This window comes from Podarcis muralis, chromosome 4 (genome assembly GCF_964188315.1).
Source record: "Podarcis muralis chromosome 4, rPodMur119.hap1.1, whole genome shotgun sequence".
Taxonomy (NCBI): domain Eukaryota; kingdom Metazoa; phylum Chordata; class Lepidosauria; order Squamata; family Lacertidae; genus Podarcis; species Podarcis muralis.
The window spans coordinates 27,842,850-27,861,081 of record NC_135658.1 but is presented as its reverse complement, the minus strand read 5'-3'; the positions used below and the strand labels follow the sequence as shown (position 1 = coordinate 27,861,081).

The 18,232-nt window shown below is 43.1% G+C and overlaps 1 protein-coding gene across 3 annotated transcripts in view; it reads left to right on the top strand.

Moving 5' to 3' along the window:
- Window positions 1-18,232, top strand: part of SLC7A1 (solute carrier family 7 member 1) — a 44,302-nt gene that overhangs the window by 13,812 nt on the left and 12,258 nt on the right. For all 3 annotated transcript variants that reach the window (XM_028726411.2, XM_028726413.2, XM_077927108.1), the window contains exons 2-8: window positions 715-1,098; window positions 6,942-7,100; window positions 8,951-9,107; window positions 12,076-12,194; window positions 15,845-16,067; window positions 16,955-17,094; window positions 17,814-17,916. In XM_028726411.2, the coding sequence (XP_028582244.2) occupies window positions 729-1,098; window positions 6,942-7,100; window positions 8,951-9,107; window positions 12,076-12,194; window positions 15,845-16,067; window positions 16,955-17,094; window positions 17,814-17,916 (1,271 nt within the window). In that variant the 5' untranslated portion in view covers window positions 715-728. The remainder of the gene's footprint in view (window positions 1-714; window positions 1,099-6,941; window positions 7,101-8,950; window positions 9,108-12,075; window positions 12,195-15,844; window positions 16,068-16,954; window positions 17,095-17,813; window positions 17,917-18,232) is intronic.

The window sequence follows — 18,232 nt, the reverse complement described above, 5'->3', positions numbered from 1 at the left end:
TGAGCTAAATGGACCAATGGACTGACTTCTGTGGTTGTGCATATCCTGTTTTATGCATGATGGCGTATGGACAAAGCTATTTCTGCATAATACCACTTTGAAGGAGACGTGGGTGGTGCTGTGGTCTAAACCACAGAGCCTGGGGCTTGCCGATTGGAAGGTCGGCAGTTCGAACCCCCGTGACGGGGTGAGCTCCCATTGCTTGGTCCCAGCTCCTGCCCACCTAGCAGTTCAAAAGCATGTCAAAATTCAAGTAGGTAAATGGCATTTCTGTGCGCTGCTCTGGTTCACCAGAAGTGGCTTTGTCATGCTAGCCACATGACCCGGAAGCTGTACGCCGGCTCCCTCAGCCAATAAAGCGAGATGAGCGCCACAACCCCAGAGTCGTTTGCGACTGGACCCTAACGGTCAGGAGTCCCTTTACACTTGGAAGGTTCAAATACAGTTGTATGTTGGGTTAAGAACTTAATTCGTTCCGGAGGTCTGTTCTTAACCTGAAACTGTTCTTAACCTGAAGCACCACTTTAGCTAATGGGGCCTCGCGCCACCGGAGCACAATTTCTGTTCTTATCCTGAAGCAAAGTTCTTAACCCGAGCTACTATTTCTGGATTAGCGGAGTCTGTAACCTGAAGCATCTGTAACCTGAGGTACCACTGTACTGATAAGTGATTTATTTGCACGTTCTCTCTTCTTCCCTCTCCCCACCCTTCCAGGTTTCATCAAGAAGATGGCCTACAATGGACTTGTTAGTTTTGGGCAGCAGCTGGTTCGTCGGAAAGTGGTGGACTGCTCAAGTGAGGCCAGCCGGCTGTCGCGATGCCTCAACACCTTCGACTTGGTTGCCCTTGGCGTAGGCAGTACGCTTGGGGCAGGAGTCTACGTTCTTGCTGGGGCAGTGGCTCGAGAAAACGCAGGACCTGCCATTGTCATCTCTTTCCTGATTGCTGCTCTGGCTTCTGTGCTGGCTGGACTTTGCTATGGGGAATTTGGTGCCAGAGTCCCAAAGACTGGATCAGCTTATCTCTATAGCTATGTGACCGTCGGCGAGCTGCTGGCCTTCATCACGGGATGGAACCTAATTCTCTCCTATGTCATTGGTGGGTAATTTTTTGTGCCATAGCTCCAATTATACTGTGCAAAATGCACAGTAGGATCTGTGAAAAACTGTATTTCATACCCTGTTTATAGCTGCAGTTTCCTTTTTGAGAGTTCAAAGCGCTTTGTGCAAGTTACTATGTTGTAATAGGAAATGCGCAATATATTTGGATAAGGAGGACTCTGTAACAGACTCAGGCTCGGATAGTGAGTGAAGGAGCACTCTCACTAGGAAAATAACAAGGCTGTAATCTAAACCCATTTAAGTAGGCTTACAGGTGTTTAGATTGGGCCACAGTTTCTTGTTGCTCCAATCTTTCTGTGGAAATCCCCCTGTTAGCTTTAGTTTCTGTTCCAGCAAAAAGGAGATTTGTGTTTGGGTTCCTCTGTTGGATTGATTTCACATAAGCAAGCTCTCGTTTTTGCCTCCTGACCAGCAATTTGAAGAGTTGGGGAGACTTAATGTGAAACGATTCCTCTTTTCCTCTTAGATAATTAGTGCTCTCAGAATCCACAAAGGGACCACCTGATAAGGGGACAGATCACATGTGAACGAACATTTATCACTATGCATACATCTGATTGATTGATTGATTGATTGATTGATTGCTTAAAATGTTGCTATGCTGCTTTTCTGAAACTCGAAGCTGCTTACAAAAAAAAGAAGAAAAGTAGGATAGTAGTTAAAATCAAGCCAGAAAACACAGAAATTGCCAGTGCTTCGTTTTCTGCAACATAATTAAAGCCGGGAGTGCCTTTCAGCTTTGTAAAAGCATGTAGAGATTTTGAACCCGTTTATTGCATTTGTATCCCATCTTCCCTTCCATCATCAGGTTGGAGAGCAAGTGCTGCGAAGGCCTTGCTTCTGGCAGCTGCAAGTTCTTGCCTCACCCACTTTCAGAATGCAGAGCCCAGGGCCTTGTGTCTGTGTGCTTTATTATGGAGGAAATAACTTGCGAAAGATAAAATATAACCTTGATAGAAGAGTGAGTGGAATAATAAGAGCAGGGAAGTGTTGGGTGGAGTTCGCTGTGTGTGTCAGATTGAGGGTGTTGGTGGCAAAATGGGGAGTGGGGGGCTGTGAGGCGGGGAGAGAGGAAGCGAGATGAAAGGGATAATGAAAGCATATGTAAAAAGAGATCAGGCAATACGTTAGGCCAGGAAGCGAGAACTATAAGACTGTTGTCTCTAACAACTTCCTGTTCAGGAACAATTACATACACTTTTATGTTTTAAGTGCCCACATTCTGGTCTGGGTGGGTTCTAAGGTAAATACATCTCACCCCACCTGACTTGTGTGGATGCAGTTGAGACTTCTCTGGAAGTCAGTAGGTGCTGTTTTTAAGGGAAGCCAGGACTCAGCGGAGTAGTGCAGAAACTGACTTGAGTCACCACCTATCGACCGGCTCTTGCGAGGAACCTAGGGAACGTTGCAGCAATGTGATGCACACCAGCCTTCTCCAACTTGTTGCCCTCCAGGTGATCGTCCCCAGCTAGTCTAGCCAGTGGTCGGGAATGATGGGAGTTGGGAATCCCAGCATCACATCTGGAAGGCACTATGCTCGAGGAAAGTTGATGTACATAAAGAATGTAGGTTGATGGATCCTAGAAGTCTTATTCGGGCATTATGCTCTTCAGTAGGACATGCAAGGGGGGTGAGATGGTGGATGCGCATCCTCGCCATCAGGTGAGGACGGTTGTCTGCAGCAGGGAGCCTCTTGTCGTCATGGAGACTGCCTGGAGAATGCTGCGCTACTTTGAGCCTACATCTCCCTGCTGGAGATGCTTTCCTTCCAACTTGCGTAGGATGACAGGGGTGCTGGTGCTAGCAGACGTGTCTCATATGTTCACTTGTGAGTATAATGTCTGTATACAGCTCAAGTTTGAGGGGGCTGAATGCAAAGTTCTATAGGAAGTTAATTAGACTATTCATGTGTTCTTTTGAATGCATGAGGCCTTAAACGAGGTAGAAGGGAGCAGGTGTATGTCTGCTCCACCCTTGATGCTGAAGGGAGGTTGTGTGTGCATGCTTGCAAGCCCCTTCAGAGCTTGACACGGGAAGGGTTTGGGGAGGAGAGGGTGTGCCTGGTGTGTACTGGAGCATTGGGGAGTGGCTGCCAGCACATGCATGCCCTGCACATCCTTTTGAATGAATTAATAGGGCTTTAGAATGAACAGGGTGAGTGAAAATTAAGGCCCGGTTAGTAGGAGGACATTGCATGCTTAAATGCATTTTTATATAAAAAATTTGGTGCGTAGGAAACTGGTGCATTCAGGAGGGAGGTAGGCCTTTTTCATTGATGTACTAGGGGTTTTGTGTATGTGTGTTTTAGAAGCTTGCATAGAATTTTCAAAACGGAGGCAGCAAATAAGAATGTGATCCCTCCCCCCCCGCCCCAATCTACAGGCCGAAATGGCACAGTCCCTATAAGGCAGTATCCCATAATTATTCTGGAAGTGTAGATTGTCTCAGTGAAGCTCTTTTGATTTTTATTAGACCAAATATTTGTACAGTTCATGCAATTTGATAAATTTATTTTGTTGAACATTGAGGAATTGGCTTTCCTTGTAGTAGTGTCCCTAGGGAACTGGGGTGTTTATTGCCTCATATTCATTTAGAACAACTTCTTTTTTTATGCCCAGACAGCAAGATTAATTTAACATGTTGACATTGCATCACTTACCCAGGAGCACCTTCAGGGACTTCTGCATCATTATAGCGACTGTGGTTTGAAATCCGCTCAAAGCAGGTTTTTGCTTGGCGGTTCCTGGAATGTAGCTGAACAATGTTGGTCTTTGATGATATCCAAGCTATTTAGTACAGTCTTCCAGTGGGCAGTTTTTGTTGCAAGGAGAAGGCATTTAGTTTTGTGTGTGTTAAGGTGGGAGGATAGATATTAATGTTTTGCTTGTATTTCTTTAAATACTTGCTGAAGCACAGCATGAATTCATTCTAAGGATAGAATTTGTTTAAGGAGAGAAATAGGAGTGGTGTTGTAGGGAAGGGTGTGGAGGGAATGTATCTTGAACTTCAAAAGCTCCCTATTTATTTACATCTCCTTGGTTTTCATGCACATCATTTTAAGGAATTTCCTTGCTTTTGTAGGTGTTTATAAATGTTGCAAAACACAACTCTTGTTGATCAGAGAATGGGCCCTCGCCATAACTTCCTCCTTTCAGGCAGTTCCTCAAAGCTTTGTTTAGTAGGTTAAGAACTGGACATAAGTGCATTCTACGAGTGGTCAGCGAATAGTCACAAACAGTATACTGAAGGGTGAAATGCGTTCATTTTTAGCACTGTGCATAATCTTAGTCCCAGCCCATAGCGTTCATGTGGTCATCTGGGTTATAGAACTGAGCAACCTGACAGCTTCTTGAATCACTTCCTCCAAAATGGTGCCACCTAGATATTGTAAACTGCTTTGAGGTCCCATCCGCCCGAATCAAGCAGTATAAAATTTTTATGATAGAATTGTAGAGTTGGAAGGGATACCAAGGGTCATCTAGTCCAACCCCCTGCAATGCAGGAATAAAATAAAGAATTGTTGGACAACCCTATTCCCATCAGCCCCAGCAAGCATTGCCAATGGTCAGGGATGGTGGGAACCAGAGTGCATTAGCCCAGTGGGAGTAACTGAGGCTCACATGGCTATAGCAGTTGCCTGAAGTCAGTAATTTGGGCCACAGTAAAGGTGGGACAGCCCCGGTTTGAGAAGAAGTGGTCAGTCTTGCCTTGCTTCCTCGTGCAACCAGCTTTTCTTGCTTTCCTCTCTCTGGTACTAAATTCCTGGATCCTGACTTCTTTCTAATGCTCCAGCCTATGTAAAACTATGTGCAGTTGTGTTGCGATGAAAGGCAAACTTTCCCCCATGAGCTTTGCAGCATGGCTGTTGTTTCTATCTGGTCTGCCCACACTCTGTCCCTGTTAACTTTTGAAATGGGGAGGCCATCTTGAAGAGATGAATTCGTGGTGTGGAATCTGCTGCCCCTACTACCCTTTCTCACCGCGCTTCTATGGACCACACCTCTTGAGTTTTCTGAGTAGCCCCTGGCCCCTGTATACTATGCTGCTCTTGAGAAGAATATTTCTTGGCCAAGGTTAGATGGGCTCGCGGTAAGATGCCTTAGCTATCTTGCTTTCCCCCGGTGCTGTAAACATGTTAATGGAGTATACTGTTTGTTACAGAATTGGAATAATTATTATTATTTATTATTTATACCCTATGGTTGGCTCCCAACAGAATATTAAAAACACGATAAATCATCAAACATTAAAAACTTCCCTAAACAGGGCTGCCTTCAGATGTCTTCTAAAAGTCAGATAGCTGTTTATTTCCTTGACATCTGATGGGAGGGTGTTCCACAGGGCGGGTGCCACTACCGAGAAGGCCCTCTGCCTAGTTCCCTGCAACCTCACTTCTCGCAGTGAGGGAAGGCCCTCAGCGCTAGTCCTCAGTGTCCAGGCTGAATATTGGGGGTGGAGACAGAACAGAGTACAAGGTTCTGTTCAATAGATTCCAAAGCAGAGGATAGAGAATTGAATTAAGTTAATGAGGGCTAAGCATGTGGACCTCATCCGCTAGAAGTCCTTGAATGGATTTGCCAATAAATCAACGACTATATATGTCTAACCATGAGTGTTTGCATAGCCAATAAAGGTAATTTTGATGGAAAGAGGCTTCCCTCATTGCTTATTGTATATTAATAGAAGCAAGTGTATGTGGCAGCCTTGAGGGATGGGCATAGGAATGGGACATACATGGTGGGGCTGTGAGAAAGTAAAGACCTTCTGGGGGTATATTCACGAGGAATTAAAGAAGATGTTTAAAATTTCGATAGAAAAGAAGCCAGAGGCGTATTTATTAGGCATTTTAGGCAAAGACATACTACAGGATAAGAAAAGATTATTCTTATATGCCACAGCCGTTTCCAGACTATTACTTGCTAGGAACTGGAAAGGGGATACTATCCCCACAAAGGAAGATTGGATAAATAAACTATATGAATTTATAGGATTAGCCAAACTAGCGGCAGCCATAAGAAATCAGTCTAATCAGAATCTAAGGAAGGAATGGCAATGTTTTGAAGATTACATGAAGAAACACTGTTCTAAAGAAAACATATTGATATGCTTAGAACAAGTATGTAAAAAGGAACTAAATCAAGGTAAACTTGACAAGGTAAACAAGGTAAGACCTCCTTCTTTGGAGGTCTTTAAGCAGAGGCTTGACAACCATATGTCAGGAGTGCTCTGATGGTGTTTCCTGCTTGGCAGGGGGTTGGACTCGATGGTCCTTGTGGTCTATTCCAACTCTATGATTCTATGATTCTATTATTATTAATAGAAATAAAATAGTCAGCATAAGGACATAATGTAAATAAGAGTATGCAGTAAAGAACGTCGAGTTGTGGTGGAGGAAAGCCACATGGCTGCAAATATATACTTTATTAGTATACATGAGTTCGGGTTTGGTAAAATATGGTTTATGAATTGTAACTATGTCTTTCATTTTCTTTCTGTTTGTGAATAATAATAATAATAATAAATGTGTATTGGGGGGGGGGATAGTTGCCAACAATCTCCAATCCCCGACCCTAATGCCTTGGATTATCAACTTGAAGAATCCATGTGAGGATTGACAACAGTCCCTGTGTAGTTTTGGCATATAAATCACAGCGCTAGAAGTCCCTGCCCCAAATCTTCCACTGTTAATTTCTTTGATTTACAGTTGCACTACATAGCCAACTGTGGGTTTTTTATGTTTACAAATTACCCTGAAATAAATGGATATAGTGTGGTATTAAATAAGCAACTAAGCAATTCCCAATATTTATTCTCTGACAGGGACATCAAGTGTGGCCCGAGCATGGAGCGCAACGTTTGACGAACTCATAGGCAAGCATATTGGAATGTTCTTCCAACAGTACATGTCCATGAATGCTCCTGGTATTCTAGCAAAATATCCAGACGTCTTTTCTGTTTTCATTATCCTGATCTTAACAGGTAAGACAGAGAGAGAAAGCTGGTTTGGGAAGTTTTTCTGGACTAAGAATTTGTTGTCCTTCTGCATTCTCTTTGTTGGCAATCCCAGGAAGAGCAAAACCCTAGCCTTGCTTTCAAAGCTGCTTTGTTTGCCTCAAGTGTCAGGTTGACCTATTGGAAAGCTAGCAGAGTTGGGACTGCAGCAGCCACCTTCCCTTTGAAATTGCTTTGATAAAAGAAGGGCGCTGTAGGCGCTTTAGTGGAAATGGGAGTCAGACAGCAACAATGCTTCTTACCGTAGAGGAGGAGGAGGCAAGCTGGAAGTCTTCAAACGCTGCAGAAGAACTTGGATTTGTTAACTTCAACAGTCTGCCAATTCCTTTAGAGCTCCAGCCAGGAAGATGTGGGGAAAGAAGACAGGGCTGCCATCATGCTGGTGGATGGCTGTTTATCTTACAACAGTCAAAACATTGAAACGCTGCATGGACTTTATTTATTTAGTGAGCGCAGAATTTATTCTTTTAAAAAAGGAGAAACCACCCAGCCTTGAAGACGCATGCAAAATGTGCTGGATATGAAACTGGACAAACTAATTTTCTCCCTGGTATATTTTGGCATATGTCGAACAGTGGCCCAGTTGAACTTGTGAGTGGATTGCTATTGTGGAAAATAAAAGCCTCCAAAGTCTGTTTTTTTGATGCCTGGAGCTTCTTGTGTAGGCCCTCTAGTTTGTGGCCATATGCAGCGTTCCCCAACCTAGTGCCCTCCAGGTGTTGTTTGACTGCAGGTATAACCATCCCTGACCACTAGTTATGCTGGCTGGGGCTGATGGAATTTTATCTAAAAAAGTGTGGAGGGCGGGAAAAGCCTCTGTGGAGGAGTTACAGCAGTAGCTTCCAGGCAGTAGCATTGCTGCCATTTTCCAGGAGGGACGTGGCCAGGACTGAAGAGATGCCCTGGAGGAGACAATTTGATGCTCCTGCTGGTGCACCCAAGCAGCCCCTGTCTGGCCACTGCCTTGCCCCATCCTCCCTTGTTAAGTGGCAAAAGCACCACTGGCTTGGAGACACTTGCTGTGGCCCCATCCACTGGTTGAGCCACTCCTGTACCAGGTTAGAGAAAGCTGCCTTGGAGTTGCAATGTTGCCTTCTATGTGGGCGTATTCATAGCATACCACAATGAGTGAAGAAGTCAATTGGTTTGTCCATTCAGAGTACTGTCTAATACTCTGAATGGGCAAACTGGTTGACTTCTTCAATTGAATTGGCCCTAAAAAGAAGACCAAACTAACCCAACATTTCTCTAAAGTCCCATATTTAATTGTTAAAAACTCTGTAGATGGTTTCTGTTTCTCGAACCTCCCAGGAGATTTTATTGATTTGTTTGTAACGATTTATAAACCGCTTAATATTTTCACAGTATTTAAGTGGTGTACAGTTCTTTTAAAGAAACAATAACGCAGCCTAAAACCATTAAAATTGGGATTAGGGGATTCAGACATACAGATCAGGTTCTGATTGTGCAGGTCACGGAAAGCCTGGGCAAAAAAACCAAGGGTGGAATTCGTATGCCCACCTCCTCCGTAATTTCTGTGGGGAAGGATGGCTATTGCAAATGAGAGGGAAGAGATGAGAAGAACCGAAGCAAACAGGAGTAAGAGGGAGCATGTGAGCTCAGCATGTTTATGACTTCAAGACTGTATTTGCTTGTAATGTCTGAATCGAGCCTTGGGGCAACTCACTGTGCTAAAAAGAATGTAACGGGTTATCAGCATGGCAAATTGTGCACCCATGAAAGCGCTGATCTTTCCAGAGACAAAATACCTTTGCTGTTGATAGAGCTTGTCTAATTATCCACTGTACATTTTCTAGGACTTCTAACTTTTGGTGTGAAAGAATCTGCAATGGTTAACAAAGTCTTCACTTGTATCAACGTCCTTGTCTTGGGCTTTGTGATAGTGTCGGGGTTTGTGAAGGGATCGATTAAACACTGGCAGATCCCAGAAAACATCTCGGATCCTTCACACAAGTAGGTTCAGTTTTATTTTAACATGCAGTAACACATGTTTGTAGGCTTATTTGCTAGAATCCTTCAGAAATTCAGTCTATGAGTCTGCCTCGATATTTCCAGTAGCAGAGGACTCCTCCTTTGACCATCTCCTATGAAACACTGTGAGGGTTCTTCTCAACCGTGCTAGGGCACACAGAGTGCCTTTTGTCTGCCCTGGCTCAGGACACCGGCCACTGCCCTGTCTCCTAGGATCAGAGCTTCTCTGCAGAGTTTGACTGCCAGGAGCAGGATCTGATCTGCGATGCTGCTTTTATATAGCACTGCTCTTTATGTGTGTTAATTGGCCCATGTTTTAAATGTTTGGATATATCGCAGCGATTGTTATTTTTAGTTCTACTGTTGTATATCTTCTGTACATCTTCTGAGGCCCTTCTTCATGTGTGTCTTCCTTGAGAGGTCCGGAGGGTGGCAACACGAGAACGGGCCTTCTCTGCAGTGGCTCCCCCCGTCTGTGGAATGCTCTCCCCAGCGCCTGCATTATACACCTCTAGGCACAAGGCAAAAATGTTCCTTTTTAACCAGGCCTTTGGTTGATTTGATTGACACCCTATGCTCTTTAAAAATGTTTTTTTGGGGGGGAGTTGTTGGGTGGTTGTTTTTATTTTGGTTATGGATGTTGTGGTTTTATATTTTGATTTTATTCTGTAAACCACCCTGAGACCTGCAGGTATAGGGTGGTATATAAATTATTATTATTATTATTATTATTATTATTATTATTATTATTATTATTATTATTATTATTTCCGGAGGCAGTGCACAAATCCTTCTATAAATAAATATATTGAGAGGTTGGTAATGTAATACCACCTTCCTTTCACACCTGCTACTTGCACTTTCCTCCACTTTCGTCTTCTAGGGAAACATTTCCTTTGCTTAGGAATAGTGGTGACAGCCGTATAGAGATGCTTTGCAATTTCGTTCTGGGCTGTTCAGTAGAGTCCTAAATACATCTGTTGGGCATTCATCACCCAGCCTTGCATAACTGGATTTAGGAGTTGTTGCTAGATTTACGTAACAATGCCTCTTGGCTATGCTTGAGTTAATTAAGCATGTCTGTGACATTTGGAAACAAAATATAGGCCTTTTAAATTGGATGAGGTATGGAGCTTTTGAAAAGAAATGGGTCCATCCAGGAGATAGAACGTTTCTCCATATGGGTTTCACGCAAGGGCTAGCCTCTGTAAGTGATTGGTTCAGAACCATGGTTGAACCAGAATTGCTCCACTCGCCATTGGATTTGGCCCTGCCCACGGCCAGCATGTGGCTATGACAAGTCATCACTGGGGAAATTATGGGGGGAAGTTTCTCTGTCCCTGTCAAGTGACTGAGGGTGGAATACAATTAAGTGGCCATTGCTTAATTGGAGTTGGCACTTTCAACCAACTTGCTAGTCTTTAAGGAGCCACAATTCCGTTTTTGCAGGGCAGAATTGTTCAACACAAACAGTTTGCGTATAGATTGTTCTATGCAGCACAGAGCCAAAGCACTCTGCTATTGAACGCACAAAGAAAAATAGTAAAACATTGAGCCTACTTGGAACAAAATGAACTAGGAACAAACGCTCTGGCAACTGCATATGATTATTTTGGGCGTCGTAGTGAAGGCCTTGCCAGGCTAAAATTATTGAGGACACATTCAGTACAGAATTAGGGTCCAAGCCAGCTTTCCCCAACCTGCTGCCCTACAACTCCCATCAGCCCCAGCTGTGCTGGCTGGGGCTGTTCTAGTCCAAAACATCTGGAGGGCACCAGGTTGGGGGAAGGCCTGTCCAAGTAAAGAACTTCTGAGGTGTCCTTTTGATTTTCTTGCACTGCTCTTTGTGAATTTAAGCTCTGCATCCTTTGGCCAAAACCTCTGAAGAAGCAGTCAGATGTTTCAAATCTTCTCTGTGACTTACAAAGTTTTGCTAGATTTAACAATAGGAAATCAAAAGTTCTTTTTGAAAAAAAAGGTTTCTGAATGGTTTCAAAAACATTTTGCAAATTAGCCTAAGTGTATTGTGGTTGCTGTTGATGATGATGATGATGATAATAATAATAATAATAATAATAATCTCCAGATAATAACAAAATGTGTTACTCAACCCTATCTGTGCCTACTTGGAAGTAAGTCCCACTGATTTTAATATAATTTCCTGTGTCCACTGGGAGTATTATAGCCTTCGTGTGCTGTGGTTTGTGATGATCTCAAATCTACAGGTTTTGTGCTTTTAGCAGGGTACAGAACCCCCAAAGTTTGCTAAATGGCTTAAACGTTAATAGTCAGTGCCTTGCCCCAAGGAATTCTGGGAACTGTGCTTTGGACAGGGGTTGGAGTGGGCAGAATACAGATCTGAGAAGAAGAAGAAGAGTTTGGATTTGATATCCCGCTTTATCACTACCCAAAGGAGTCTCAAAGCGGCTAACATTCTCCTTTCCCTTCCTCCCCCACAACAAACACTCTGTGAGGTGAGTGAGGCTGAGAGACTTCAGAGAAGTGTGACTGGCCCAAGGTCACCCAGCAGCTGCAAGTGGAGGAGCGGAGACACGAACCCGGTTCCCCAGATTACGAGTCCACCACACTGGCTCTCTAAGTGTCTCTACCAATCTACAGTTCTCAAGATTCATTGAGGGACGCCACGACAGTGAAACTGTGCTGGATTGGACCCAAAAGCGTGTCCGATCTACTATCCTGTTTCCTGTAGTGGCCAGTCAGACACCTGTGGGAAGCCCAGATCAGGACATGAGGGCAGTAATCCTCACCTGCAACTAAAACTGGTGTAAAACCAGCATACATCTCTACTATGGATGGACCATTGATGTGTCAACTGCATGTCTTGTTGGAGGCAATTCTTCCTCTTGAAATCAGCGTGTTGCAAACTGTCCTTTGAATCTATTAATCTTGTTGAGAGGAATAACCTACATCTCTTGTTGCCTGTTTTTAGTGAAACCATTCCAGAACATGGTGTTGGTGGGTTTATGCCCTATGGAATATCTGGAGTTCTTTCGGGGGCAGCAACATGCTTTTATGCATTTGTAGGATTTGACTGCATTGCCACCACAGGTAAGAACCCAGGACTCACAGTGAATAAAACACTGTACTTCATTATGAATTCTGCCCACAGTTCAGCCTTCTTTGTATGTTGCTGATCATGAGATCACAAAGATTGGGGAATGGGGGCCAAAGGAAAACGTGGCAGTTCTTCCCTCATTAGCAAAGTTGTGGGTGGACACCTATAAGCCGGGGCAGTCCTGCAAAGAGGCATGAAAGTAATAGCTGAAGAACTTCTAGTAGATAGATTGTCTTTTAACTAATTGCTTTTGTTTACTAAATGTACTTTCTGTACAAGGGAGCCCTTTTAAAGATCAGAAGGTGATAACTTAACAAAGAACAGTCACTTCTTGTTCACCCACTCAGTGTTTGGGGAAAGGGATTTTTTTTTAAAAAATGTTTACATTAAATTTGTGAAACAAAGCAAACAGGTTTTTTTTATTCTGTTCTCCAAATCGGCTGCCTTTCTGTGGTCGTGGCTTCAAACACTCCAGCCATGCTTGCACACAACAATAAGCAAGCGTTTCTTGCTTACCATGGTTTACTGTGGAACAAGCACTGTGCTCCTTCTTTCTGCCTGATCCCGGCTTCCCTGGTGCAAGCGGGATAAATATATCAGGAAGTTCTGGCTTCCTGCTGCATCCAAAACGGGGATTATGGTTTGGGAGCAGATGGTAGCATAGTGCTCTTCCATGGCAAACCACAATAAGCCAGAAATCAGAAAACCTGTGAACATCAGCATTGTCTTGCCAGTCAGAAGATGTGTACCCTTTCCTCCGAGCACCTACAGTGCTGAAGCCTCTTCTGCAAGGCAAAGATGTGGCCAGGATACACCAAAGTTTGTCTGGGCTATATAGTCTTTTGTTCAAGAAAATATACTTTTTGGTACACACGTGGAATCTCTTTCCATAAAGCTAGCAACCTGCCTGGTTTTCATGGCTAAGTATCTCTTGAGTACAATTTCAGTTAATTTAATTGTACTGAGCTGTAGCCAATTTCAGAGTAGACCATTTAAACAGATGGATATGTCTAAGATTGGTCCATTGATTTCAGCGGGTCTTCTGCGTCAAACTACTGGGTAAAGTTCACTGATTATATCATGCAGCTGCCATGGAGAGTTGATAAGTTAAGGGCTAAATGACCAAAAATGCCTAAAATATTTTAAGTTTGACCTTTTCTTACACCCCAAGGCTCTAGTCTGTCTTCTTGTCACTCTTCCCCTCCCTCCCTCCCTCCCTTCCTCCCTTCCTTCCTTCCTTCCTTCCTTCTAGTCAAGGTTGACTTTTGTTTCAGTTCTGCCAACTTCCTTGTGCAGTTTAGGCCACTGGGACTTGGTTCACACATCACATTAAACTATAGTTGAAATAAATTGTGGCTTAATGTGAATGAGCAGAGTTCTTGGATACCATTTGTGGTTTTATGGGAGAGGAGCAAACCACAAGTCCAGGTATGGACAACATGACAAGCCAGACTATGGCTTGTTCCTCAGCAGCAAGGCAGGAACAGAAGAAGAGTGAAGTGTTGGGGTGATTTTGACAGCATACACCAGTTCAGTGTTTCCACTGTGTTTTTTCTTTATCATAAGAATGCAGCAAAAGTGAGCTACTCACACATTGCAAGATTCAACAGGTGCTAAATGCAGACTCCTTTTCCGGGAGGAGATTTAGCCTTACAAGTCTATAATGTTAGGTGGATTTAAAACTAGCAAAGTCCTGTAGATCCACATTAGATGTTAAGGGTTAGACTGTGGGTTCAGCAGAATCAAATGGTAAAGTGTGACCTTCATGCTGTATGTGATCTCATGTTTGCATGAATGCCTCTTTGCGACACAAACTTCCTGCATGTCCTGTGTCTGGTCTTTTGTAAAGGAGATGATCAGAACTTACTAAGTTGTGCATGATAACTTGACCTCTGATGAGTTTATCTCCAGGTCCATAATTATAACCAATTATGCTTTTTTGAGCCATATTCTAGATGCCTATGAAGAGTTAATCTCTTAATCTGATCATAACCCCTCTTCTGCAATATGTAAAAACCCACTTGTTTCTATATTTAGATATCATGCAATGTGGTTGTCATTTTTTAAAAAGGCAATTCCATCAACTGAATTAAATGCACATATTGCAAAATGTCAGTACGATTACACTTTTTTAGGTACTGAAGGAAATAAGGTTTCTATTTAATTGCTTAATAGGTTACATGCATATCCGAAGAAGAGTTCATTAAATTTCTTTCTCATCAAATTAGTTTGGGGAAGAAAGGATTCGGTACATCAGTGTGACAGGCGCAATAGCAGTCACCTCAAGGAGTTCCAGATTGCAGTCATTATTATTTGTTTCAGCCTTGCTTGATTATCGTTGTGCAGTGCCATCCTGTACACGTCTACTCAGGAGTAATCCCCATAGAATTCAGTAGGACACTCCCAGGTACATGTGCATAGCATAGCATTCATAGTAGACCATGCCAGCCAATCAGTTGAATTTTGCACAGTCTGAGATAAGGGTTAAGAGCTTCCTTTGAGAGAGGACTCTGCATTTTATTCTCACTTTCTTTCTCTGGTTTTATTTTTGTTTAGATTAGTTTCCTTTATCTTATTGTATTATGAAAAAAGCTTTAATAAAACCTTATTTTTTAATAAAATGCACAGTAGATTTTTGCTGTTGACCATCGTATGACCCGCAGGTGAATGAGTTCACTGAAATGCTTTTTAAAATTATTGTGTTCCCTTAGAACAGGGGTGGGGGGTGGGCAGAAGGTAAATTTGGATTTACCGATATATCTCTTGGCAATTTACTGAAGATTGCCAAGGATTTCCAGCTCTGTTGTTTCACAATAGCAAGTGAAAATTGATGGGGGTAGTGTGGAAAGCTGGTCTTCAGAATCTGGCCCTGTACTATACTAATCATTTCTCTCTCAGCCTCCATGAACCCCACTTGCAAAATAGGAGCATAAATTGGTTGCCATTGGCCATGTCTTCATGCTGATCTACTGTACCTCAGTAGATTTGTATTGCCTTAGTTAATTGCTTTAATCATTAGAGACACGATTTTGCAACTGTCCCTCTTCTCCCTCTGCCCCCCCAACACCAACACCCTTGTTTTGCACCCAGGACCATCTGATTATGGTAAAAAACAGCAGCACCCAAAGTAGATCCCACAAGGCTAAATTTGCCTATCTGTACCTTCGAAGATCTTAGGTTCCATTTAAAAAAAAATAAAATGTTTAGCTCTCATAGTTGATAAATATCAACAAAAGTTGTAGGGTGGAGAAAAGGTCTTGGAAAATATTTTTTTCATATTGAATTTCTCATAGATCGTGTATTTTGTTACTGTAAAACAGTTTGGGACACCTTGATAGGTAAAGCAATACAATGCAGTATATATACACAACTAAAATAAAGCTAAAAATTTGACTCTGCAAAATAATATTTTAAAGCACAAGAGAGGAAATGGCATTTTAACAAGTAAAGAGCCCCTTCAAAAACTCCCTGCAACTGAAGCTTCTTGGCACCCCTTGAATTGAAGGAGAATATAGGTTCAGCTCCCCCCCCCCATTATTTCATCGGGTTGCAAGGGGGAGATAACGGCTAAAAGAAAGGATTGATTCCATTCATTGTTTCTGTAATAACATTTTCAGTCTTTGTGGCTGTTTTCTTTTCGTAGGTGAGGAAGTGAAAAATCCCCAGAAAGCAATTCCAATAGGAATCGTTGCATCGCTTCTGATTTGCTTTGTTGCATACTTCGGGGTGTCGGCTGCTCTTACCCTCATGATGCCTTACTACATGTTAGATAAAAACAGCCCCCTGCCTGTTGCTTTTAAGTATGTGGGATGGGATGGTGCAAACTATGCAGTGGCTGTTGGTTCACTCTGTGCCTTATCCACAAGGTAAGATGCTGGGGCTTCCTTTGCTACTTGCTCAGTGGGGTTTGTGCTCACCTGCCCTGTTCTAAGATGTAAATGCCCAGAATACATAGACCCTTTGAGATTGCTTGTGTTTGTCTTGGCCTCATTTCACAATATCATAGATGCAGATTGTGGCAAGGGGGAGAGACACACACAGAGAGAGGCTTTTAAAAAATCCCTTCCATGATAGGTGAAGGGTTGTAGCTCAAGAGTGCTTCCTTTGCCTGCAAGATACTCTGTCCCTGTAATCTCCCAGCAGTGCTGGGGAAGAACCCCGTCTGAAAACTTTTGAGATCTTCTGGTGGCCAGCATGGATGGATGTTCTTCGACCTTGACTCCCCAAATGTTGCTGAACTACAGTTGTCATCATCCCTGGCCAGTGGCTAAGATTAAATATATGGGTGACCCAAGGCTGAGGAACACTGGCATAGACAATTCTGAGCTAGAGGGTCACTGGTGTGACTCAGTCTAAGGGCAGTGACCTAACACCAGCCTTGCTATGGAGTCAAAAATGAACCATTTCTTTGTAGGAGCTTATATGGCTCAGCTGATATGGCTGGCTAACTGGGTTTAGAATAAGTTGGTAGACCTGATGTCTCTAAAGCTGTTTTGTGCATCCTGTGGCCCCTGGGAATGGGAAGGAAGGAGAAACATCTAGATCTCGCAACTGCAAGATGGCAAAACTTTCCCTTTGTCTTCCATTGCTTGATAAATGACAAATCCCTTCTTTAGGTGCTGGTGTTGGTTTCCTAAAGAAAGTAATTTTCCTTAAAGTAGAGATAAAGACTCTATTGCTAGATTGTTTTTGCAGTGACGGTTTGCCTCGTGAATGCAAGATGAGCTTAGCTTATGCCCTTGTCTCTTTCTAGTCTCCTTGGGTCCATGTTTCCAATGCCAAGAGTTATTTACGCTATGGCAGAAGATGGACTACTGTTCAAGTTCTTGGCTCGTGTTAATGAGAAGACAAAGACTCCGATGATGGCTACAATAACCTCGGGAGCTATTGCAGGTGAGACCCCAAGATCCGTGAAGAAAGGACTGAGTAGCTAATCCTGTTTTAAAATGAGCAGATCGAGCTAACACCCCAGTCCTCAGCACATTCTCATTAGTTCCTCAAATAAAGCACTTAAGTGTTATGCAAGGAGAATGCCTTGTACTTTCTAGAGTTTAGTGTTGCGATTGCATCTCATCTTGGAATTGCTTCAGGCAGTTCCTTTGTCTGTTGCATCATGCAAAGAATTGGACCAGGATTAAAACATACCCACATGTACTCTTACTGTTTTTTGCTGTTTCCTCTGCCAAGCGGAGCCTCTGTTTAATAAGCAGCCTTCAACAGACTGCTGCTGTTTGCGAAAACAGGACAAGCAAATCTCTTCCGGGGTTTAAATGCTCTTTTTTGAATGCTGGCCTTGGTATTCATATTTATTTGTGTGGAAAATCAGGCTTCTAAAAGTCACAGGGTGCTTCCACAGATACAAAATGCCCCCTGCTTTAGGAGCAGGGTCTTAGGGCAAGAAGAAGAGGTGTTGTGGTCGTCTCCACTGCCTTCTCTTACGCCTTTATTTAACACTTCTTTAAATGCAGTGCAAGGCACAGGACTCCTGTCTTTCTCTTGGGTTGCTTGGAATGAAAGTATGAATAAGGAGTGAACTGTCATGGCTAATTAGTCTTATATATGAAATGGATTTACCCCACTGCATTATCTGTCTCTTCTTTGTCTCCCACCAGCTGTCATGGCCTTTCTCTTGGACCTGAAGGATCTTGTAGACCTTATGTCCATTGGGACGCTTCTTGCTTACTCCTTGGTGGCTGCCTGCGTGTTGGTGCTAAGGTACGGCACAACGTTTCTGTGTTACGGTGCAGAGAAGATGGTTCTCAGGTGTTCCAGATGTTATTTATTTAAAAATTCCAAAATGGGGACAATAGTGTGTGTGTTTTTTAGGCCAACCAAAACATCGTAATACAGTGTGCAAGCTTCAGAGCTGTCCTGAACTCTTCATCAGACTAGTTCAGGGATGTGTCACCTTTTTGTGTCTCCCCCACCCTGCAATGCCACATTCACCCTTGGCCCAATCCTACAGCTTGTAGGTGTGACCAGTGGGCCGTGCTCTTTCCTGCTGGGGATACTGAGCAATATTCTAGACAGC